This window comes from Branchiostoma belcheri, unplaced genomic scaffold, assembly GCF_001625305.1.
Source record: "Branchiostoma belcheri isolate BF01 breed outbred unplaced genomic scaffold, Haploidv18h27 scaffold6, whole genome shotgun sequence".
Classification (NCBI taxonomy): Eukaryota; Metazoa; Chordata; class Leptocardii; order Amphioxiformes; family Branchiostomatidae; genus Branchiostoma; species Branchiostoma belcheri.
Window position 1 is genome coordinate 5,306,129 of NW_017804242.1, and position 24,177 is coordinate 5,330,305.

The 24,177-nt window shown below is 41.8% G+C and overlaps 2 protein-coding genes across 2 annotated transcripts in view; both read left to right on the top strand.

Annotated features, from left to right (window-relative positions):
- LOC109482288 (platelet binding protein GspB-like) overlaps positions 1–10,524 on the top strand; it is a 15,387-nt gene extending 4,863 nt beyond the window's left edge. Inside the window, exons 9-21 of the mRNA XM_019784973.1 lie at positions 741–829; positions 1,335–1,490; positions 2,448–2,585; positions 3,388–3,538; positions 3,987–4,057; positions 4,822–5,005; positions 5,452–6,101; positions 6,273–7,181; positions 7,213–7,223; positions 7,259–7,659; positions 8,199–8,321; positions 8,791–8,875; positions 9,564–10,524. Coding sequence (XP_019640532.1) covers positions 741–829; positions 1,335–1,490; positions 2,448–2,585; positions 3,388–3,538; positions 3,987–4,057; positions 4,822–5,005; positions 5,452–6,101; positions 6,273–7,181; positions 7,213–7,223; positions 7,259–7,659; positions 8,199–8,321; positions 8,791–8,875; positions 9,564–10,500 — 3,905 coding nt within the window. The 3' untranslated portion in view covers positions 10,501–10,524. The remainder of the gene's footprint in view (positions 1–740; positions 830–1,334; positions 1,491–2,447; positions 2,586–3,387; positions 3,539–3,986; positions 4,058–4,821; positions 5,006–5,451; positions 6,102–6,272; positions 7,182–7,212; positions 7,224–7,258; positions 7,660–8,198; positions 8,322–8,790; positions 8,876–9,563) is intronic.
- Positions 10,525–13,275: 2,751 nt separating this feature from the next.
- LOC109482619 lies at positions 13,276–21,668 on the top strand. Its single transcript, XM_019785422.1, has 4 exons — positions 13,276–13,329; positions 19,440–19,627; positions 20,063–20,242; positions 20,811–21,668. Exons 1-4 carry the CDS (start codon positions 13,308–13,310, stop codon positions 20,919–20,921), a joined length of 501 nt encoding a protein of 166 aa, XP_019640981.1. The 5' UTR covers positions 13,276–13,307; the 3' UTR covers positions 20,922–21,668.
- Positions 21,669–24,177: the final 2,509 nt, after the last annotated feature.

Sequence of the window (24,177 nt, forward strand, 5' to 3'; positions counted from 1 at the left end):
GTACGGAACGAGGGGGGATACAAGCTCAGCCACGTTTGGGACTGCATTCTCGCCGCAAAAGCGCCACCTACTTTGGCGTTAAATAGCGGCGAGTTGCAGAACTCCAGTCAGAAGCTCTGAGGAAGGTGTCTGATAGACATCGAAACGTAAGCAGGTGAGAACCTTACTGGTTGTGTTAGAAGAAAATCCTATACCCTATACTCACTACTGTCAACATACATGTACATGTACTTGTACCAATGTCAGAACAGGGGAGGTTTAGGGACATACATTGTACAGTGTAACTATTGGAATGTAACAATCCCTGTCAATCAAATGACATTGAAATCAATCTCCACCCACTCACTACTGAACCCAAGCATACAAACTTAGCATAAAATAGCATGTGGTGACCCAAAACAATACATTTTTATGTTTACCGAAGGAAAACATAATTGTTTTTGCTCTGTGTCTTCTTCTTCTGTTCCAAACACTGACCTCTGACCTGGCCAATCTGATCTGATTTGTTGACGTCTCTCACCATGGTAACTGGTGTTGGGTTACGTAATGTTGCAATTTTATAGTAGGAGGGATTTATACTCCTGTCTGACTGTCATATATATGTATATATATATATATAATGTATTTGAGTAAGAATTAACAGAGCAGACCATATGCGAGGGTAAACATTATGCATTTGCTTTGCAAATGTTACCTTTCTACTGTAGTTCTAATCTCACCTTGTCCCCCTCCCCCTCCAGCATGGTCCACCATTGCTAATGAGATCCCAGGCAGGACAGACTGTATGGTGCTGAGGAGGTTTGAGCTACTGCTGAAGCAGAGAAATATGGTGAGAGACATATTAACAATAGAAAACTTTCCCATAGACGAAATGTTGCCTCGATCTCTATCCCTCTTTTACAGATATTTTCATGGTCATTGCTCTGCAGAACTCACCCAACTAGTTCCACCACTCAGAACTTTTAAGCGTTCCACTAGGTTCTCCACTAGCTCTCACAACTTCACCGTCCAAATTCCTTGTTTGAAATCTTTTTACAGTGATACATATGTAGTTTCTTTCCCCATACAGCCAAGCTTTTGAATTCCCTCCCTGACAAGTGTTTCCCACCAACCTACAATCTACAGGCTTTCAAATCAAACGTTCACCGCCATTTCTTGACATAGCCATGTTTCTCTCATCTTTCTAGTTCAATGACGAGACATGGTCGTATAGGCCTTGCATTGTACCACACCATAAAAAAAATTTTAAAAAAAGGGTATGACGCTTGCAGCACAGCACAGTGCCTGTATTTGTTTCCTCCACAATGAAGCCAATCTGAACCTTCCCTCCTCAGACATACCTGCCCCTGGTACGTAAGCCCAACGCCCCGGTGGAGCGCCACTCGGACAGGACCATGGCCAAGTACCTGGGCATTTCCCTGTCAGAACTGTTGAAGAGACGGGAAACAAGGCTGAGAGAGGAGCAGGAAAAGGGACAAGTGTCTATAAAGGTAAACAACATACATGTACATGTATTTTCATTTTATCATGGTACTGTAAATGCAGAAACTTTTGCAATGGCATTGTTTTTGGCGAGACCTCTTACCACATAGCAAAAATGTAACATTGCTGAAAATGGTAGCTTGTCTTGCACCATAGGCTGATTCTACAAATGTAGGTATTTATTGGTGGTACCCCAAAATAAAGGGAATAGTTGCATAGCTTGTTTTGGGGCTCTTCCAATATCCTATGAAATGATGACAAAAATGTGCAAAGAAATGGCAGTAAATGTCAATATCAGACAGATTTCCTCATCTAGAATACATGTAGTTTTGGTTTTACCATCCTGAAATTGCACTGGATGCCTCTAAGCCTGTCATCATGAAACAAACTGTTTGTTACGTCAGTGAAGGTTAGACATCTAAGTAATAAGATGTGCCAATAAACAGTTACTCAAGCAACTGGATAATGATTTTGGAAACGGCCAGACGTTTCAGGTGCTTGGTAGCATCCACTTAGTGTACCTTTCGTCAGTGACACTGGAGAGCTCTCAAACTCAGCAGATTTATAAGCACAAACTAATCCTTCATTCTTCTTCATATAATTTTAACATCATTTTTCCCCAAACCAGGGGTTAGACGTGCTTGCACCAAGTGCAAGTCTTTTTTTTTAAGCAAGATTTTTACGGCTGGATGCCCTCCCTAACGCCAACCCAAACCCTGTACTAGCAGGGCCCAGGATCCCTCTAACTTAGGGGGGAAATACGTGTAAAGTGCCTTTCCCAAGGGCACAACGTCTGGGTGTATGTCCAGACATGTCTGGGTCCAACCCTGGGGATTGAACCTGGGTCTTCTTGCTTGACAGTCGGATGTTCTATCCACTACACCACACAGACGCCACAAACTATCAATTGATATGCAAATGAAGGTAAGATAACTGTTTGTTCCCTACTTTTTGCACACCAACAGGGGGACAAGAAGCCGAACAAAGAGAAAATCTACCGTCTGATTGAGATCTACAGGCAGAAGAAGAGAAACAAGGCTAATCAGGAACCAGAACCCGAGCAGAAATCTGAGGATCGCAAAACACAGAAGATTTATCTACTGGTAAGTCTCATTCTTGTTTGTTTGTTTGTATATCATTCATCATCAGTAATGCAAAATACTATTCCTACTGGAGTTCATTTCATCATTTACAAAAATACCTGCACTATGTACTATAACACATTAACTTATATATGTTCCATTTGCAATCAAAACTTCCTCTATAAATTTGGTCTCACTAAATGGACAATGATGATTCTACTGCTGAGTTCAACTCGTGGCATCAAATTTCTAATAAAGTGGTTTAGGCTAGCAGACATGAGATCGAGAGGTCATGGGTTTGATTCCTGGCATGATTTCCTGACAAAGACATTGTTTCCTTGACAAAGGTGTAAAATGGTACATGTACCTATTCTTCCTCACATTTATACATCAAATCACATACAAGAAAGGATGAATACAAGATACTGTAACAATTACACAAGAAATACAAGTTCTTTTGATAAGTTTCCTCATCATGTGGTATTCCATCGGTGGGATATGTAATAAACTAGAAAGGTAACATTTGCAAAGCAAAGGCATAATGTTTACCTTCACATATGTTCTGTTAATTCTTACTCCAACACATATATATGGTGACAAGACTCTAAATCCCTCCTGCTATAAAATTGCAACATGATGTAACCTAACACCAGTTACCATGGTGAGAGACGTCTGGTTCAGGTCACTGACTTTTGTGTTTGGAGAAGAGGAAACTGAGCAAATACAATATGTTTTCCTTCGGTAAACGTAATGAAGCATTTCTTCTCATCCTTCCATGCTCATTTCTCAGAGAGAGTTTGAAAAGACTTGATGTTTTTTACAGCTGACAAGAAAGAGCAGGGGAGGGGTGCCGCGACGTGACCCGAGGTTAGACACAATCGAGGCGGGGATCCTGGAACTCCTGCAGCCGCCGCCTGAACTGTTACCTGTCCTCAAACCCAAGTCAGGCCGGCCACGGCAGCACAAGACAAACAGTAAGTCAGGATTACTGATAGAGCACTGCAGTTTTGTTTGGTGATGCTTGACTAAGTGCAAAGAAAGTGGTATGGGCTTACGGAGGAGCAATTTTTAACTGTCACAATCTGGATCAATTAAGGATGAAATGGATTAAAACAGTTGCTTCAATGGTCAGATTACAATAACTTCTACTGTTGATAACAGGATTAACAATTTACATTTGTCTGTTTAGTTAAAATGATGTTTTGTACATTGTATACCCAAGTCAGGCGACACTTTTAACAACAGTTTGACACATCTTTTCAAATGTCAGATATGCAAAATGGGGGATAAAAGGTACATTGTAGAGGTTACATTATAAAGCTAGTCTGTGTTCTTACATATACATGTATGTTATAGATGTAATCTAATTAGCAAGCCTTCAATGGAAACTAATGAAGAGTACAATATTCCTGCCCCTCCCAGGAGATGTGTTGGTGAAGAAGCTGGCTACATCTGCCCCGCCCAGTAAACCTATCTTTACCCATCTTCTCAAGGTCAGTAAACAAAAAAAAAAATGAATTTAAAAGAATATATATGTATAATGTACAGTGTGTAATTGTGTACTTTATGTCAAGTGGCAATATTAAAATAAGTTGTACAACATTTTTTTCATAAAAAAATTAAGCTGGTTGGGTAGCATTATGGGGTTCAGTTGATTGACAGGGTTGTGATCCAGCATGGTGGTACAATGTGATATGATATGTACTGTGTAGTAATCATGGTATGAAACATAAACCATCATGGTCTGATAGCAGATGTACATGTAAGCTACGACATAAAGCCATATATGAGTAACAATCCATTCTATGATTCAACCAGGTATTTCCCATTGGCCATGGATTCATACAGTACCAAAAATCCAGAATACTTCACAGAAGTTTGAAATCTCTTGATTTCTTATCTTGAAAGTTCATCTGTGTTCAACCTGGTAGAAATCATTTAGAAGCAAGTTTAAACTGCAATTTCCAACACAACAAATTGGACTCACCCAAATTTTCAACTGCACAACTCCAGTCTTTGTCAAGGAATGAGCAATCCACCGCTTCCCTGACGTCACGCAGATAACACACGTGACTCCGTGAGCAGTGGATCATAGGTTGCAGAAAGTCTGTGGCGCCCCCCGTCTCTGTTGAGGAATGGTTGTAATGCCCTGATGTAGATGGCCTCTTTAATCCCTCATGCAAAGAAGTCCGGTTCTGTGTCCAAGATTCTTACTTTGTCTTGCTTCTCTTGATTTCTAATATTGTCATTTCCCCAGGCCCTACACATAGACATCCCCGGTGCCTTGGGTATGATCAAGGAACGTCAGAAACAACATGCCGCCATCACCGAGACAACTAAAATCAAAGACCGGCTGGAAGCACGCAGGAAAAAACCTCCCAAACCACCCGTCATACAACAAGTACTCGTCCCAGGTATGCCGATACCATATTTGGAGAAATGTGGGCGGGATATACTGATGATTGACAGCTCAACATCTACCATATATGGGCTGTTTTACACTATTACAGGACTGTCTTTAGAAAATTTAACAACATGCTGATTGAGTTTTGTTAAATCTGATGTACACAAAAAGCATCTGTCAGTGATTTGTTTTGTAATGGTTCTAATATAATGACATCAACTATATCACAACAGTCACAGCCCAAAGACTGAATTGATAAAGCGATATTACAGAATTTGACTGCCAACAATGAAATTTTCTATTGTAAATTGCATTCAAGGATAAAACTGAAAATGTATTGTGTTTTTCTATACATTGGCCATCTGCTCATAGAAAAAATGTTGAACCAGCATTTTGTTGATTGAAGGATGCTTGGATTTTTTTTCTACATGTATGTAGAAACCTTTCAGACTTGAATTTAAGATTTTTTTTGTCTTCCTGTAGTACCAACATTTACTGTAGTCCAGCCTGGACAACTTGTACAAAGGCCAGCCACACCGCTGTCCCTGCAACAAGTCAGGACAGCAACGCCAGCTCCAGCTGCTCAAGGGATTCAGATCCTACAAGCACCCATTCTGCAGCAGCTACCTGTAGCTGTCACCCAGGTTCCAGCTACAGGAAAGCCAGGTGCTAATATAATACAGATGCAACAGACAGCTGTTCATCAGATAGCAGCTTCAGCGGGAACTCAAGCTGTCCACAAAGACAGCCCAACAGCTGCTGTTTCTGTTTCCGAAGCCGATACAAAACCTGGTCCCGGTACTGTTTCCACAGCTGATATGAAATTCGCTCCTTATGCTGGCTCCAATGTTGTAGTTCCAGCCAGTCCCAGTGCTGTCACCACTGCTAGACCCGGTGCTACTGTCACTGCTGTTCCCAGTGCTGTTACTACAGCTAGTCCCGGTGCTTCAGCCACAAGCACTGCTGTTCCCAGTACTGTTACCTCTGATAGTCCCAGTGGTACAGAAACTAGCACAGCTAGTCCCAGTGTTGCTGTCACTGCTGTTCCCAGTACTCCAGCAGGACCCAGTGCTTTTCCTGTGGGCACTGCTGTCTCCAGCACAGCCAAACCTCAAGCAGCCCAGCTCCCTCAGGTAGGGAAGCAGGATTACTCTTCTAAAAATAGAAATACAAGTTAAATGTATACTTTTTTTAGAGTAAAGTAGCATAGTAACTGTACAGAAGAAAACAGAAGACATGCATGTAAAAAGTTGAATGAGAATGTCCTTTGATTTTTCCATTGAGTTCCCTACTCTCTGTTTCAGGTAGTGAATGTGATGTTGACGGGGAGGCCGGATAAACCCGGGGAGAAGGCGGCAAACGTCGGCCAGTTTCTGGTCGTGCTGCCTGCAGGGATGAAGATGGTCCAACCGCCTTCCCTAGTGCCTGCTGCGCATTTCCAGTCAGCACAGCTAGGTGGCGTTGTACAACAAACCATAAGGGCTCCACTCCCCATTGCTAGCAGTAGCAGTATCACAGCAAACAGCACAGGAGGCACTGGTACCACAGTGAACACTACACAAGGGATCAGTACCACAGTGAACACTACACAAGGGATCAGTACCACAGTGAACACTACACAAGGGATCAGTACCACAGTGAACACTACACAAGGGATCGGTACCACAGTGAACACTACACAAGTGACCAGTACCACAGTGAACACTACACAAGGAACTGGTACCACAGTGAACACTACACAAGGCACCGGTACCACAGTGAACACTACACAAGGGATCGGTACCACAGTGAACACTACACAAGCGACCGGTACCACAGTGAACACTACACAAGGGATCGGTACCACAGTGAACACTACACAAGGGACCGGTACCACAGTGAACACTACACAAGTGACTGCTGGTGCTACCTCACAAAGTGGGCAAGACGACAGGCCAGAAGGGCTGGTAAGCTTGGCACAGGTAGCAGCAAAAGTGGCTGCCGACGAAGAAGCAAAAGAAAAAGATTCAACAACTCCCACAACTGCAACCAGCGTCCCTTCGCCCTCTCCTAAACGGAAAACTCGGGCATCTGCCAGAACATCAAGTCCAGCACGAAGCTCTTCTACATCATATACTGCTACTACTACAGCTACTGCTACTACTACAGCTACTGCTACTACTACAGCTACTGCTACTACTACAGCTACTGCTACAGCTACTGCTACTACTACAGCTACTGCTACTGCTACACCTACTGCTACTACTACACCTACTGCTACACCTACTGCTACTACTACACCTACTGCTACTACTACACCTACTGCTACTACTACACCTACTGCTACTACTACACCTACTGCTACTACTACACCTACTGCCACTGCTACTACTACTGCCACAAAGACACCACAAATTGTGCCTAAGTTCGTCCAATTTCAGCCAGCCAAGTTAGCTGCGAAACAAACCGTCCAGAACATCCCAATAGTTGCCCGAGCTGCCCCTGCTGTACCAATCGTCCCAGTACAGATTCTCCCCGCGCCGCAAAGGGCAAAGGTCGTGAGGGCGCCCACCAACAGGAAGGTTTCCAAGGTCAAACTCCTGGCCCCAAACTCGGCGACCTTGAACGGGTTCAAGTCCTTGTTGTTGGGCCGTAAGAAACTGGTGGCCGGGTTTGAGAAGCTGATATCTGCCAGGGCAGCGAGAAATACAGGTGTGTTTATTGATACAAAAAAACAACTTTATCTATCTGTCAAATAGATGCCAAGGATGCATTAACTTTGTGCAAGTATCATTAGTACATGTATTTTGGATGGTGATAGAATAGACATGCATGAGTAGGTTGTCATAGTAAAAGTACATTTGGTGTAACTTTGACAAGATTTTCAATCGTTTGGGAAGTGGGGTTTTTGTGACTGTATTGGAAATGTATTGTATCATTGAGAATCGAGATACTCAAGCAAATGACACATCGAATGGATTGTTACTCCGGTATTACACTATGGTTCATGTTTCATTTCATGAGTACACAGTACACTTTCCTGGCAACTTCATACCACATCCTACCACCCATGGCAGAACCCTGTCAATCAACTGAAAACCAATCTCTGCCCGCTCACAATCCACACTGCTCAGCACAAGATACATACAAACTCCCCCGAAATCAGCACCACCCAAAACAATACTACAAAATTTTAGACCTCATAATCATTCCAACAGTTAATACCAACCTTTTTCGTCTGTGTGCCCCAGGGCTAGGACTAGGACCAGGAAAAGGGCCAAGACCCCAGACCCAAGGTGCTGCCATTGCTACACCATCTCACTCAGGCTGGGCTGGTTTTGACGGTTCTGGCAGTGAAACTTCTCCAAGACCAGGTACTTATTTGTTTGTATCATAAGCTAAACCACATAAAGGAAGGCTAGAGGACATATCGGCGAAAACGTCTTGTCATGTGGGGTGCCCAACATCAGCAATACTACATCGTAATCCATGATGTATTCTGTTGTTGCAATTCAAATTAAAATGTTACGTATAGTATCAACCCACTCTCTGAAATAGCCCAGTCTTGTTTTACTTCATTTATCTGCTTAGAGGGTTATGTTTTGGTAGCGTTCGGTAGTAGGTGGTTCTGAATCAGCAATATACATGTAATTCAAAAAGCTATATGGATTCATTAGATTCAGCATGTGTTTAGGTCTTAACCCATCAAAGAAGTTACAAGGTGTTGGACCCCTAGCAGTGCTCTTCTGTATTGCAGCAAGATTTCTAGTTTTGGTATCTCATTTTTCAGTTGAGTTAGGCATTTCTGTAACTTTGCTGAAATGTTGTTCACTCTTCATGTAGGCAGGCCAGAGCCCTCCGCCCGGCTGCCCAGTTCTGCTGTCAACCCGCACAAGGACAGCTACTGTTACAAGATGCTGAAAAACAGGTCAGACAGTTGCTGTCAGTTCCAGACTTATTTGTCAAAATATTTGTTCCCTTTGTTTACATTTTCCCCCATTTACTAAGAATGTTCAATGCATTCAGATATTAACTCAAGTAGTATATAGACACATTCTACCAAGGACAACACAAGAGTAGGATATTGCTTGATCATAAAGTGTAAGCCTTGTCTCCAAAGCTACTTTAGACTCTGCAGCTAAAATAGCTTTGAACACCAAGCTAATCAAGTGCTTATAATTTAAAGTATAATCTTCGCACCTCTTCTTTTTGGGAATGCCTCAGAAATGGAGCTAGTTAGTCCATTTTGCTACATCTCTTTTCATACTCTAGTAGCTAAAGCAAAATTTTGAATCTATCAGTTGTTTCCTTTGAAATGATACCAGTAGCATGACACGCTGTACACACACACGTACATGTACATGTATGTCAAAAAATGATTAGACAAGTAACATACTAGCTGTAGGCAACACAGATTATAGAACAGCCATACTCTTGCGTCCCAAATAAAGGTACCTGTATTTTACTTTTTGGGGGCCCCAACATCCACCCGGTACGTTCTTATTTTGGATGGTACATTTCATAATTTTTCAAAATCAGGGCATAGTTAACAGCATAGTAGCAGTACAATTGTCTCTCTAAGGTTACTCAAGCAATGTTTGAACTCCTTTCTGCAGGTTTGAGGCCCTGTTCCTCTGGCCTGCCCTGCTGTCCACAGTCACCGTGGATGTGAATCCCTCACAAGCGGGGAAGAAGGGCAGGAAACACGTCCATCTCAACTTCCACAAAAACAAGAGAGACAAACTAGCCAGCCAGAAGAGGAAAGAGGCTGTGACGGAGACTAAAGAAAAGCCACCTGCAGTAAAGCCTTCGACAAGTGGAAAAGAGGTGAAGAGAAGGAGCCGCAGGGGTCAGAAGAATGAGCTCCATGGAGAGGGAGACGAAACTCGGCGGAGGAGCACAAGGCTGGCGGCCAGACCGCCTGTACGCTTCAAACGGAAATATACCAAGAGGAAGGTGGCGCATGTCACGTTAGAAGATGAAGATGAGAAAGAGGAAGAAGAAGAAGAGGAGGGTAATGAAGATGAGGAGCCACTGCAAAACGGATCGGCGGGGAAAACAGACGAGAAAATTGCCGACACTTCCGGTTGGGACGTCGACGACAAAGCTTCCGCACCAGAGATGGAGGCAGTTGGACCAGCATGCAACAGCACGGCCGAATCTCAGGCTGGCGATGCGGAGCCTGGTGTCACTAACGGTGGAATATTATCACTGAAGGGCAGTCTTGGCCAGAAGACTTTACTCGCGTCTTCTCCAGAGAAGTCACTAAGATCTGTCGGAGGGAGTGCACAGGCACTTAAGGAGGCGGGGCATGTCGACTTGAGTCAGTCTGACAACGACGCGCCGGTTTACGAGAAATACGACAGGTACGAAACCGGGAAGAAGACCTCGGGCTCCGAGGAGCTAGGCAGCCCGTCACAGGGGGGTACTCCACTCAAGAGGGCCTTAGATGACACCAGTGAAATCACGCCCCCTGGTGAGGGAAAGAGGAAGCACAAGAAACGTCGGACCATCAGGGATATACTGTCTTCAGAAGGAAGTGAAAAAGACTGAGGAATCGATAGCATACAAACTGTTGACAACTGAATGTGGAAAGTTCTTATAGATGTTTGCAGCCAAAAGACCACGTTTTCTTATAGCCAAATATTTTATGGTTTAAGTCTTTATAAGAGACATACAATGAAGGATGCACAAAAATTTAAGCCATAGAGATTTTTTTTTATGTACTAATACCGGTTGTACTAATCATAACTTCAACTAATGAGTCAGTCATCTTCATAGTGTCAACTATTATCATTGAACTTTAATTCTATCCTTATCTATTTCCAAATGGTATATTAGACATATTAAGTTATGATACCAAAAATAGCTATGTTGCTATGGAAATAAGTCCATATTTTTGTTGTCAGATTTGTCACTGAAAATCACAAGGAAAGGCCAAAATTTAAGTCAGCTTGCCAAAAGAACGTAAAAGATTCCTCTCAGAGCTTTTTTTCTGTCTTATGTTGCTACATGATAAATTACTTTATAGTTTCTCTTGAGAAGAAATCAGTATGATATAAGATTCTGTTGGCTAAAATGGTTTTTGTGTATACCAACAGAGAATTCTTGTGTGACATAAAAATGTAGGAAAGGCCTGAACTATTCAAAGATGTTATATTTTCTTATTCAAAGTTAACGTTTCACTTGTTTCAGATGTTCCATATTAACCACTCTTGGTTCCATGTAGATACATGTGCATGTATGTTGCTCTAATCAAGGATTCCTATTCATTTCTAACTTCAGTTTGAAGTCTTGAAAATTAAATATGGCACATTGAAGCAAGCCATATGTGTGCTGGTCATTTTACTATCTAAATGTTGATAATGGGAGGTCGAATTTCTTATGGAGACAAGGTAGTGGGTAGTACCTTTTATGGCAATTACAAACTGCACTTTTGTGGCTCCCCGCAAGAGGCCCTTTCGCACCGCACTACTCACAACACCAGACTGTCCACATCCGACCAATTGCGAGACGTCCTAATAATTTCCTCAGTTACAGACAAGCTTTCATTACATTGATATTTCAAATCCGTTGGGTTGACTAAAAGGAAATTTTCCCAAATATCTATTATATAAACACACTTTCATACAGCCGTTTACTTTTTGGGTTGGCACTAGTTTAGGGGTATACACTCGGATCGGAGTACTTAGTAATAGAGGAATGAGACCTATTAAAAGCTCGAGTCGTATTCGCGTATTTAAAGATAGAATTCCACCTATAATTTTCAAATGCTGTAACTTATGGGAAAGGATATCGTTTGCAATTGGGCAAACTTCTGATTCAACGTTGACCTCCGTGAAAAATCAGGCGCAGTACGTTATGCCGAAGTGCTCGTTATGTCGATAACAAAACATCACCGTCCCACATTTACATTCCGCTTACTGAATATTTTATAGCCTCGCTATTGAGACCATCTTCTATCGCCTCTGGGATGACAGATCAACAAATTAAATGTGATAGATGACAGGTCATAAAGCGGGCAGAGCAAAATTGGGTGTCCAGGTCGAATCGACATTTCGTACAACGGACATCCACGATTTTGGTTACGGTGCGGTCACATCCCACATTCGCCGTAAGTTTGTTGTACGTTTATTGTATATGTTTGTCGTAACTTGTCGTACGATTCTGATCGTAATTCCACATTCACCGTAAGTTAGTTGTACGTTTATTGTATGTTTGTCGTAACTTGTACGATTCTGATTGTAATCCCACATTCGCCGTAAGTTTGTTGTACGTTTATTGTATGTTTGTCGTAAGTTGTCGTGCGATTATGACACAGTGGAACAAGCAGGGTGTGAACCAGAACCAATCGACAAGGATGTGAGACACTGCCTCTTCCGTGGTAAGACAGTTTAATTTTGCAGGACAAATGCACAACTACAATGTATCTTTATATATAGAATGTCCTCAGTTTGCGATGGTACAACGTACAACGTCGTACAATGATCACACGACGTGGTCCACTTTTTATCTAAAGGTCCAAGATTTTTCTTTAAACAATGGACTGATTTGTATCATCAGCGGGGCTGGAATCTCTGATTTTCCCCTTGAAACCCTCTAAAAAAAGCAGAAAATACCATTTCAGAAGGTTCAATTTTCAAAATTTTTCGCATGCCCCCGGACCCCTCTAGGAAGCTCGCAGCTATGGCACTCAGACAGTAGGAAGAAATTAAAATACCACCACCACTACCAAAATCCTGGCTACAGGTATGTATGTAAGGCCACACCGTATTAATTCTATGGATGACATCCTCGGAAGACCCCCAAATTAGTGCGCGCGGGCGAATAAACAAATTCCGGCCAAAAATGAAAATGCTACTGGAATACAACCACTGGAAATACAAAGCTGGCACTATGAATTTACGGTAGTACATAGCGACAAATACGACAAGCCGACACATGCTGGCTTTCTGCGGAATTTATGAATCGGCACTGTACGTACACATGTATGTACTCATGAGTTCTTGAGTCGTGGAGCTTCTGTAGCTTGGGTGCCATCCTCCAGAGTTACCACCGGCTCCGTATTGTCGCTAACTACCATGGACTTTTTTCGAGAACAGGCGAACATCAATGCGCGCGGGAATGCCATCCATAAAATTAAGTCGGTGTGGCCTACCCGGTCCATCACTCAATCCTTACTAGATATTGATACATGCACATAAATCTAGGTTGACAGACAACACTACAGAAGAAAACTGAAACAGGACAACTACAGAAGGTAATACAATACGTTAATCCTTCCTGCCCTATAAAAGGTGAGGTGTCACTGGTTATATCTCTGTCTCTAGGTGATACGGGTACGGGATGCTCCGTAAGAAATGGCTGAAGGTGTTGAAGAAGGTAAGTTGTGTCTGACGTTAACTTTAGGGCGATTTCAGTGCAGCAAAACTGAAATATTCTGAATAAGGCAATCTTTATGATATTGACACATACTGCTTCACATTAGCACATTTCAATCAGTATTTCATACTTCGGGTATTCAAAACTGCATAAACAAGCCCCAAGATGAGTCCTTTATTTTATGGGCGGTACCGTAGAAATCACCCAAGGGCCCTTCCAGTAACCATTTTCCGTCAGAATTTGTGGAATTGTTGCTCCATGAGGGTCAATATACATTTGGATAGTGTAGTTTCAACTCAGTATGTAGATAAATGACTGGAATATTGACTTAGAAAAATCAGGTTTGCAAGCCCTAAAAACTGAATTAGATACATTTAAGCCTGGGTAAAATGTTGTGTTTCTTGTTTCACGGCCAAATCTAAGAAAAACAAAGACCTCCGACCCTAGCCTTTTTAGAGTCGACCGCTGGCAAAGGCCATGCCATTTTCGAATTCGATCTGACAGCTGAATTCAAAACGCTCTAAAATTTCACTTCATGCATTTTCCAAAGAAAACAAGGATAAATCCGACCTGTATATTTTTTTTTCGGGATGAAGCCGGAAATTCAAAATTAGTTTTCCTGGGCGTTACAGAAAGTCCGATTAGTCCGATGTGTTCAATTTGTACTACGTTTGTTAACGTAAAGTTTTTTTTTCCTTTCTGATTAAGCAAATGTAGATTCTAACCCAAATACTAACTAAGTAATTCCTAGTCTCCACCAGATTTTTCAATCTAGAAAATAGGAAAGTCAAGGAAAATGCCCCGGCAAAAAAAGGATACATCAAGTCAATCTTTACGTACACGTATATGGGTCGTAAAGTTGTGAAAAGATAGAATAAAGGTCATCTATACGTTAACTTTAAGCATATTTTCAAGCCGTTCGGTGGAACGATTGGTTGTACAGTGTGTTTGTTAGAGCGCAGTGTGCCCTCTGACTTGACCACACTTTTGTTACCATGCTACAAAAATACAAGATTATTTCCCTAGTTTTAAAATTTTAGATAGAAAAGAAAAATTCACATTTCTCATGAAACTCGATAACCCTCGTGCTATAAGCTCCATCTGTTCTTACATTCACAACTGTCTCAAGAAGCGAGAAGAAGCAGAACCTGTACATATGTAGTTTTACTATAGATATATTTTAGTCTACCATCGCTATTTGCCGTGACCTGTACTTAGTTCGCAATGAGCAAAAATGTACAGTTAAGTTCTTTCATTCATTCACTAACAGGCTCATCATCATCTAGTCCATTTAAAACGCCTATGTAAATACGATGGATGTGTTTAGAAAACAAAGACTGCACAATACCACACAATAGAGAGGAAATAGGGCGACTTCGCTTTCGATCTATTAATAGGAATAAAACAATTGGCAGATATAAATTTAGCTCTCTTCGGTATGCCGTACAATTGAATGGTAGCAAAAGACGTGGTACAGTTTTAAGATTTTCTGTTGAGACAAACCTTTCTTAGTTTTAGAACCACGTTTCTGTCTATAGGTTAGATCAAGTATTGGAGTGTAAGTGCTGAATCATCTGCTTTTTTAAAGCTGCGTCATATAACATTAGGGCGATACAAAAAGACAATTTTCTGGTAATTTCGCCATATATAGTGAGTTGAATCAACTCTACTCCATTGCATCAAGTGATATTTAGGAGGTGATGGTACCAAAATATTACACCCTACGAATGTGTTTAAAAGCTGAAAGCACGGCTTTCTGCCATGTTTGTTTACATTCTGATATTTTGTGGTGGTGCCAAAATGAGTGCTGATTTAGTGCCAACCATAAATGTCCAAAAAGGGGAATACTTGCACGAATATGTTGATTGTTACTAAGGTGGCACCAAGTGACGACAGCCACATGAAGACTTTAAGTAAAATATTTCAATTTTTGGTGCGAAAATGTTACATAACCACCCTTTACCTTTAAAAGGTTGTACACAAAAAGAAACGGTATATACAATAAGTTTTAAGGACTCCATTTATGATCGCTCTTGAGCTGTTTAAAGCCCCTTGGAAAATTCTCCAAAAGGATTTCTATTGACAACACAAAACGCCCGGTTGACAGCCAAGTCTAGAAGAGCTTGTCGTTTCTCTTGTCGTTTTTTGTTGTGCTACTAACAAAGTCGCGCGCGTCAGGAAACCCTACACCTAAGTTAGACCCTGTGTTCTTAAGGGCGTAATTGATCGCGAATCTTTTGACCGCCGGACTTAACAAGTGTCCACCGTAACGCTACAGTTGCCGCTTAACCTGGTCCCTTTAAGGTGACCTATGATATGTGATCTGTTCTTGCATTATATCATAGTGAATACGGACGTATCACGCTTCGGGAAACACATTGAGCGATGCCCGCTGTACCTCCTATCGCCTTCCCTTGTCCCCTAAAGGCCGGGCGTTCGGCAACACTTCGCTTTAATAGACAAAATATTCCGGCGGTGTAACAGGCCACAGGGACGCTTGTTTCTCGGATGTGGTAGGAAAGCCGGTTTCTCGAGTTAGACAAGCTGCGAAGCAGCTAGCTCCGCATTCAAGGACCCCTGCTGTTACACCAGTTGTGTTTTTGCTACGATCTTCACGAGTTCGGCACTTTTGTTGGACTTAAACAACTTTTTGAAGTCCGTTTTTTTGTTTTAGTTGTCGTCCAGGCGTGTGCTAGCGTTTTTATAGTCAGTTTCGCCCACAAAGGAGTCTTGTCAACTGTGACAGGTAGTCAAGGCACGTTCAGACAGTGGACATAGTCACAACAGAGAGACACTTACTGTAAGCGTCGCCCGGTTCGGACGTAAGTTTGGACACGACCACAAAACACTAGAGGAAGACCACAGGACACGGCATAGTGGTAAGTACTGATTGTTTTGTAGATTCTATCTTCAGATTGTAGATTCTATCTTGACTCGGAAGTATCCGAAGTACTGGCGTAGTCATAACAGTGACGCTTTGCATCAGAAAAAAAAACTCTACAAAACCGACTTGTCAAATTGTTTAGACACGACGAAAAACACTAGAGGAAGACCACAGGACACGGTTTAGAGGTAAGTAGTGGTTGTTTGTAGATTCAATCTGCACTTATGTTGTCTACATACGTACATCTGTTTCTGAGAGATCTTGAATGGCCACGAAAATCTTCACAAGCTATAAGCGTAGTCATAACAGTGACGTTATGCGCCAGAAAAAAATTTATAAAAACGACTGTCAGAAAAATAAAACCACGCATTCAAGTCAAGTCTGAGAACAGGTAGGTGCATTTCATGCATTTTCGGTGTTGACTATATATAGCTCTGACAAGTTCCATGGATGTAGAATTCTACCTCCATGCTAGTTCGAAGAAGCAGTATCTACTGTTTTGGTGGAGTTTTCGTGGTCTCGACCAGAATATAATAACGTGGGCCGAGAAAAAATAACTTGCCAAGGGGAGACCTGTCACCATAGAGTTCATTTCTATCATAAATAGAATCATACGAGGCCAAAATGACCCTACTTTTCCCGATCTATAACCTCTTAGGAAGGCCTGGTGGTGGAGGCTAGAATTTTCTTGTCTTGTCAGTAGTGTGCACGAAGTCTGAAACTAGTCTTCCGAACTCCGGCTGTTTTAGCTCAAGCCCCCAGAACATTTCACCTTTCGTTCAATCTGTGTATTTTTCCTTAACTTTGCCCAACCATATATAGAATGCATTTCTATGTAGGAGTATTTTGTGGAAGCTCGTGTGTTACGTCGAAGATACCGGCTATACAGATACAAATCCATATTTTACCAATTTTATAATCTCACAATGCATATGAATCATATTCAGCTGTTGAACTATCTAAAAACCCAAAGCTACGAAACATTCGAATGCTTTTTACGTTGACATTCAACAGGTGAACTTGACATTGATTCTATAAATAAACCAGCTTTTTGTACAGCCCAGACAAGCCTTTACAAAGAACTTGACGTTGTCTTTACACGTCGGCATTTGTTTAAGTTCCTATCAAACATAAAGAGGCGTGGGTTACTTGACGTTATTTGATTTCTTTCTTTTCTATTCTATATTCCGTTCATTCAATCATTTTGTTTTGGCAGAATAAGGGTCGCATACTTGGTCTGTTATGCCTATATATAGTGCAATATTAGACGATAACTACGTCCACGTCGCTTGGTGCAAGTTTCCCCGGTAACGTTTGCGGTTTCATGGGGACTTTTGTTTGATACACACGGGGATTATGTCAGCTATTGTGGGTTTCTCACCTCTATTGTATTACTAAGTATTGTATGATTACGTTTACGTACTAGAGTCCATTCCGCGTCACCGAGTGGGTTTTCTCTCCATGTTTCTAATACGTTTGAATTATTTAGAAGAAAAGAATACCCCAGTAACAAAAGTTCTAAATTTTTCAAAAATTTGAAAATGAAAATTTGAATATATTTGAATTCATTTATATATTTCTGAAACATTTTGAATGTGACTGTACAAAGATCTCTTTCTTTAGAATAAATTTGAACTACCCATGTGTTTCTTTCACAATTCGAAATATTTAGAACTATTTCAAACAAATAACCAAATGGTAGATGTGGGTAATTGCCCCCATAAAAGTAGGTGCTAATCCTACTCTTCTGTCTTCTTCTGTATATTTTTAGATTTCACTGCTGGACACTGGTGGCTCTTTTGTTGTAAGGCATCAATGCCTGACACTCAGGCAGTCCGCCCTGTACTTCACAGGGATGTGTGAATTACTTCCTTCCCATCCCACTGACCTATTTACAAAATGTTAGAAATAATTCGAAATAATGGTAAAAAATGGTAGAGTGCTGTTAGAAATATTTAGAAACTATTGGAAATGTCATAATCCACATCAGGAATATTTCAAACGTTTTAGAAAACCAGGGAATTATTTAGAATATTGACAAGATGTTCAAAATATTTCCAAATTATGAAATTTCTTAGACAAAAAATTACAAAGAATTCAAAACATTTCTAAATAATGACAATAACAACCCACTCGGTGACGCGGAATTGACTCTAGTATACCTCTGTAAAAGTCGGTCACACATAGGTGGGTGTCACTAGCTGGAAGACAGAAGAAAAATGTCCAGACTATGCATGATGTACAAAATGACTAATAAACTGGTAGACGTCCCAATAACTACTAGTAAGTACCTAATACCAGCCCAGAAGAGAACAAGAAATAGCCATGCCTTCAAGCCTTTACCAAGGATTGAGGTGTTCAAGACTTCATTCTTTCCTAGAACTATAGCAGAGTGGAACTCGCTGTCACCAAGTACAGTAGGGGCATTGTCATTAGATAGCTTTAAACAATGTCTAGAGTTAGATGTCCAAGGGCTAGGTGTAACAAGTCGATCGGTGTAATGTAGCCAGCTGCCGCCGCGCCGCGTGCCTGCGAAGCTGGTGTGTTACGCCGAAGGGCGGTTATACCGGCTATACAGATACACAGATACAGATGTACATTCTTTATTATCGCAAGTGAGCCCCCCCCCCCAAATCCCCACATATATTTCTAAGGCTTTCTTAGTCTTGCTTGAACCCTCATTTGTAGTCTCCATCAGACTCCTTTGCAGGCTGATCAACAAAAAATAAATAGTAGAAATCGGCCTATTTATTCAGCCTGCAAAGGAGTCTGGTGGAGACAATAAAGCTCGTCCTAGAACGGACACATTACTTGACCATTACTGCTCTTTAAGTTGCTGCCACGTGAAAGTTGGTATTGCATATAAATGAAGAAATATTACCCCGTAATCCATGACCAGGCGAAGTTACATTGAAATCACGTTGCGCTCAGACGCAAATCGCGATCCGGGGAAACCGATTCGAAACCACCTCTAGAAGTGGTTTGGGATCGAGGCGCTTTCAATGTGATTTGGAGCGTTCAGATGGAGCCACTTAAAAGCGCCGTGGCTAACTTCACATAAGCACGGCCTTGGATTGTCTGGATAAATTTATAGATGAAAAAACTAACTAGCAAGAAACTTAATGAACGTACCACCGCGCCCAGAGCCATAGAAACAGTTGTACACCGCTGCACATGAGGCTATACTAATACTAAAGCATGTTTTGTTTTCCTTGTTACCTTAAAGATCCAGACGACATGAGGAAGAAGAGAACCACGCCTCGCTCCATCTCTCCCCGGCGGCAGAGAGACATGCTCCTCCCGGTCACCAAGCGCGTGTGGCCCAGCACGTACTGTGACCACATGCCCCGCCTCAAGTCACCCCTGCACCTGGACACCAAGTTCCAGAAGGGCTGGAATGAACTGGATTTCGAGGTACGAAAAAAATATTATCAGTTGATGAAAAGAAATACCTGATTACGTTAGTCACTAACGAAAAGTAGCTTGAAACATCTGACAGTTTTCAAAATCTATAACGTTACAGTTACTCGAGGAACAGTTTTCTTTTCGATCTTGCATATCAAACTTCATCGACATACCATACATTGTATCCACCACAACCGATCCTGAATGTTTAGCAGTTTAACCAATGAGAGACCGGCAATTAGCGGTTTGACCAATGAGAGAGTGGCTGCATGTTCGTCAAATATTTGCAATTCCACGTTTTGGGGGGCTTTAGGATCGGTCTATCGTTGTGGTATTAAGTGCGTTGATTGGTCGGTTGTTGATTGATTGATTGATTGATTGATGGATGGAAGGATGGATTGAAAACCGTTACTACGGTAACATGTCAAAACGTTCTGTTTCCAGAATCTTGGCGACAAGCCGGCAGTATCGTACCATGACATAGACGACCGTAAGGACCGGCGGTCCAAGTCCGTAGTGCTGAAGTCTGGAGGCGGGTACCTGAGTACCGGAGACTCGGACGATGAGGACGTGGACACCGCCCGCCGGATGGTGGAGACATCGATGAGTCTGACGTCTCCTAGGGTAGGCGCTAGGAAAACAGCTCTTTCACTTCGTTTTATTTCATTATCTTCGCCAAGAAGGTTACGTTTTTGGTGGCGTTTGTGTGTGGGGGGTTTAGCACGACAACTCAAACTATGGATGTTTAAAATTAAAACTTTTGATCCAACACGAAAAGTTCTTTCACCTAGAGCTTTCAACCAGTCACTCTAGTCTTTCTCAGTGGCCTGACCCAGTGAGGCTCCTCACGTGGCTGCTTTGTAGTGTGACGTCAACACTGGGTCAAAGGTATCTTGTAGACGATGTCGGCCCCCGTCGCGGTTAAGTGAAGGGTGATGGGCCTTCCAGTGCAAAAAAGAAACCCCGATAAAAAAAGCCCCCAAACACGCCAAAAATAACCCAAAACCTCTGCTTGGAGAGTATAGGCCACACGCAGAAAGCACACGTCTTTATTTGTTTTCCTTAGGTTGGCTAAGGTGCTAATATTCCTAAACAAATAACACTAAGTACATAGAGGCAACTTTTCTGTACCGTTTGTTTACGACTACCCTCCAATGTTACTGATACCGGGGTCTCCATGTTCTACCTACAGGCTTCAATGGAACGGGACAGAGCAAGCGGCTGGCGGAATGTACTGTCCAGGAATTCCGCCAGGAGGCGCTCCGGAAGAAAGCAGGCCGAGAGCCCTAGCCCTTTCTCGTAAAGAGGGCCAACATTTTCTCCACGCATCATGCTGCTTTTATAATACATTTAAGAAGCTATTATACTGTATGAGTGTGCAGTATTGTTGCATCCTTTGGCAGAGGCCTATTTGAATAGACCTGTAATTGCAATTGTCTGTTTGAAAGATTTTGTTTAACTTGAAGTTTGAGAGAATTTTCAAAACCAATGCAGACTGGCATTCAACTTGAAACTTCATATGTATTGTATATTCTTAAAGCCTTGGTCAAATACTGCGAAAGATATCTGGTGAAATATGTTTATTGAGGTTTGTTAGTTTAGCTTTTATCTGGCCAAAGTGAACACAACTTGAATATCATGGTAAACAAAGCCGGTGACTATTTACAAAATGTATCGCGTTTTTACAAAATAAATGTAATCCAAACTTCCATTCCCAGAGTAAAAATAAATGTGCAACTGCAGCTTTTAAAAACTTACATAAGGCAGGCAAGATTTGTCACAGATTCTACAGCATCAATTTTCGTGAAGCGTGTTTCAAAGAGGATCTTGAAACTTTTTAGAAAGCTGAACAGTTTTCATGAAATCATAAAAACAACACAGAATGCATTTTCCCCTTTCAGCGTGTTATCAGAATGTAAACTGTAGCACACACACTATATGTGTTCATCAGCTACAATGTGTTCCTCCTGTTTGTATGTGATAGTAGTTTATCCTTGCACACTGTGGACACTATATTCACATAGTTGGTGTTGTTGCATCTATATATATATATATGGAATAAAGAAAATATACAAACTCACATAGTCTACAACAATTATTCTGTGTACAAATCAGGTAACTCTTTAGGCCGAAGGGCTACAATTCCACCTAGAAAAGTGCGTCCGAATACTCAACCTTATATCAGTGAATAGAGATTTTCAGTTCCATGGCTTCCGAATTCTAATGGAATTTTAGGTTTCGCCTGTTGACTCTTTAGTTTGGGAAGAACGTGTAGTATACAGGTATACAATTTTTATCTAGTAAAATGTTACTTTTGGATCCAAAAATATCGTTCTTTTACACTTGTTTTAATGGAGCTGCAATGAAGAAAAAAGAATTTTCCCTGGGCAATGGATTATATACTGAAAAAAAGCTTACAACTATTATTAAACTCATCTTTCTGAAAAGTGAAAAAAGGGATTCCTTAAAGTGATAACTTTTCCTTGATCTCCGATGACGCTAGTGACATTGAGATTGCATTTAACTATTGGGTGAACGGGGTCATCAGACGACAAAACCGCATCACCCTTGCTCGCGGACTAGTACAAAAAAACAGCCGGCCATGGCTTACCAACTTTACCACGCCTAAAAATAATGCAATCAGTTTTTTGGGGGTACATTCAAAAACAATTTGGACATTCATAACAATCAGAAACCTTATAGTTCATTTTACAAACTGCAATTAGCACGTCACGTCGTGGCCCTCTTGTGTGGATAGAGCCCACCCATTGGGTAGTTGTTTCTCAGTGTAAAGTCTGCAGATTACCTGCCGTGTTCTGATCCTATGATACAAATCTCACATGGTGGCCATTCCCACCACTACTGTAACTTCATTATGGATACGTAAAGCTCTGTGCCCTAGGTTTACTCCGGCGGAACTAAAACCGGACCGGAACTAAGCAAATTCGATCATGCAGTGTTCTGTAACTCAAAACCAAGGGATCTGTGGGTTTAACGAGACAGTTCATACAACTTCTCACCAATCAAACTTGCGTCATGTCTTTTAAAATTTATTTAATGGGAAACAAAAAAGTGCGCTGTACGTCTTATGCTTTTCTTCTTCTTCTGGGATGGGAGGTTTGACTCACGCTAGGTCTCTTATGTATCCATACTTTTTCAAACGTCTTGTAAAATATTTTTCCCATGTTGTAAAAGTGGCTACGAGAATACAAGTTGTACCTGCAGTGGCGGCGGCAGCGGGGGGGCAAGGGGGGCGCCCCCCCCCAAAAAAAAAATATTGGGGGGGGCGTCGCCCCCCCAAAAATCATGCTGAAATTCTAGTGTATTTTCTCTAGATGTTAGGAAAAGCCAGCAAACAGTTCGATTTCTACCTTAAAAACACTTGTAAAACGCATTTTCCGCGCTGCGCGGCCACTAGAAATCTAAAATCACACGAACACCGTCTTCTACATGTAGGTATTACCGCGAGTTGTAAGCTCTGATTGGTTTACCCCCGAAAATCTGCGCTCTGATTGGTTTATCAGCTGTGCATTACGTATTACTCACTGAGGAATATGGCACTAGTTTCTCACGCTGTGAGAGTTTGTTCTGCTGACCCCTTCGTAACGATATCGGTAAAAATAAAATCCAGTTCTTCTGAAGACAACATGCAGTTTATTTTCGCGGCACACCGTGCCCTTCCCAACAGCACAACAGTATTTTTCACGTGTGTAGAATCGTGTATGCATCGATATTCCCGGCCCGCTGCTAGTCCCGCACCGCGCCGCTCGAATTTCTCGGAGCCGACGAGAGTAAACCATTCAAGGTAATTTTAATTGAACCAAGGACTGACTCAACATTTTTTGTCCGATCTCAGAATGCCCTACTAAGAAATCTTCTGTAATGTCCTTGGTTGAGGCGAACTGAAATTCGATTGACGAATAGACGAAATGTGTACCTAGCAAAACATCAAAAATGCGTTCCCAAAATACAGGAAATGGCGTTTCCCGGGTCGAGATTTTCAAATTTTCCCGGGGAGCAAGCCCCGATCCCCGTTGTGTATTGTGGAAGAAGTTCGTGGACGTCATGCAGTCGAATAGCGAGTAAGAAACTTAGCTACAAAGTACTAGAAATTTAGCTTCATGTAGCAGCAAAATTTCCCCCCGAAAATGCAGGAAAACACGTTTCATAGGGTTAAAATCTCAATTTTTTCCGGTGGGGCATGCCCCCCGGACCCCCCTAGGTTCGCCGCGCCTTCGGCGCTCGATAGTGGGTTCCATACAAATCTCGCCCCCCACTGACGGTCAAGATTTTCTGTCGCCGCCTCTGCCTACTCAGTCCATTGAAACATTGGACATGACAGCAAGAGTTTTCTGTATGATGATCTAAAAATTGAACACAAACTGCTGAGATGAAGGAGGGTGTTATTCCCTAAATGACACACAATGACCGTTCGGTTCTGTTTCATACTGGAAGAATTCATAGACGAAACTCTAGAAGGAGCATTAAACTTAGCTTCAAAGAAAAGAAAAATTTAGGGCTCAAAATGCTGGAAATAGCGTCTCAGAGGGGTTAGAATT

Excerpts from the sequence above, each read along its gene's own strand:
- LOC109482619 (XM_019785422.1), top strand. The coding sequence starts at position 13,308 with ATGGCTGAAGGTGTTGAAGAAG. Across the intron at positions 19,628-20,062 it reads GGAATGAACTGGATTTCGAG|AATCTTGGCGACAAGCCGGC; the intron begins GTACGAAAAAAA and ends TTCTGTTTCCAG. Across the intron at positions 20,243-20,810 it reads TGAGTCTGACGTCTCCTAGG|GCTTCAATGGAACGGGACAG; the intron begins GTAGGCGCTAGG and ends TTCTACCTACAG.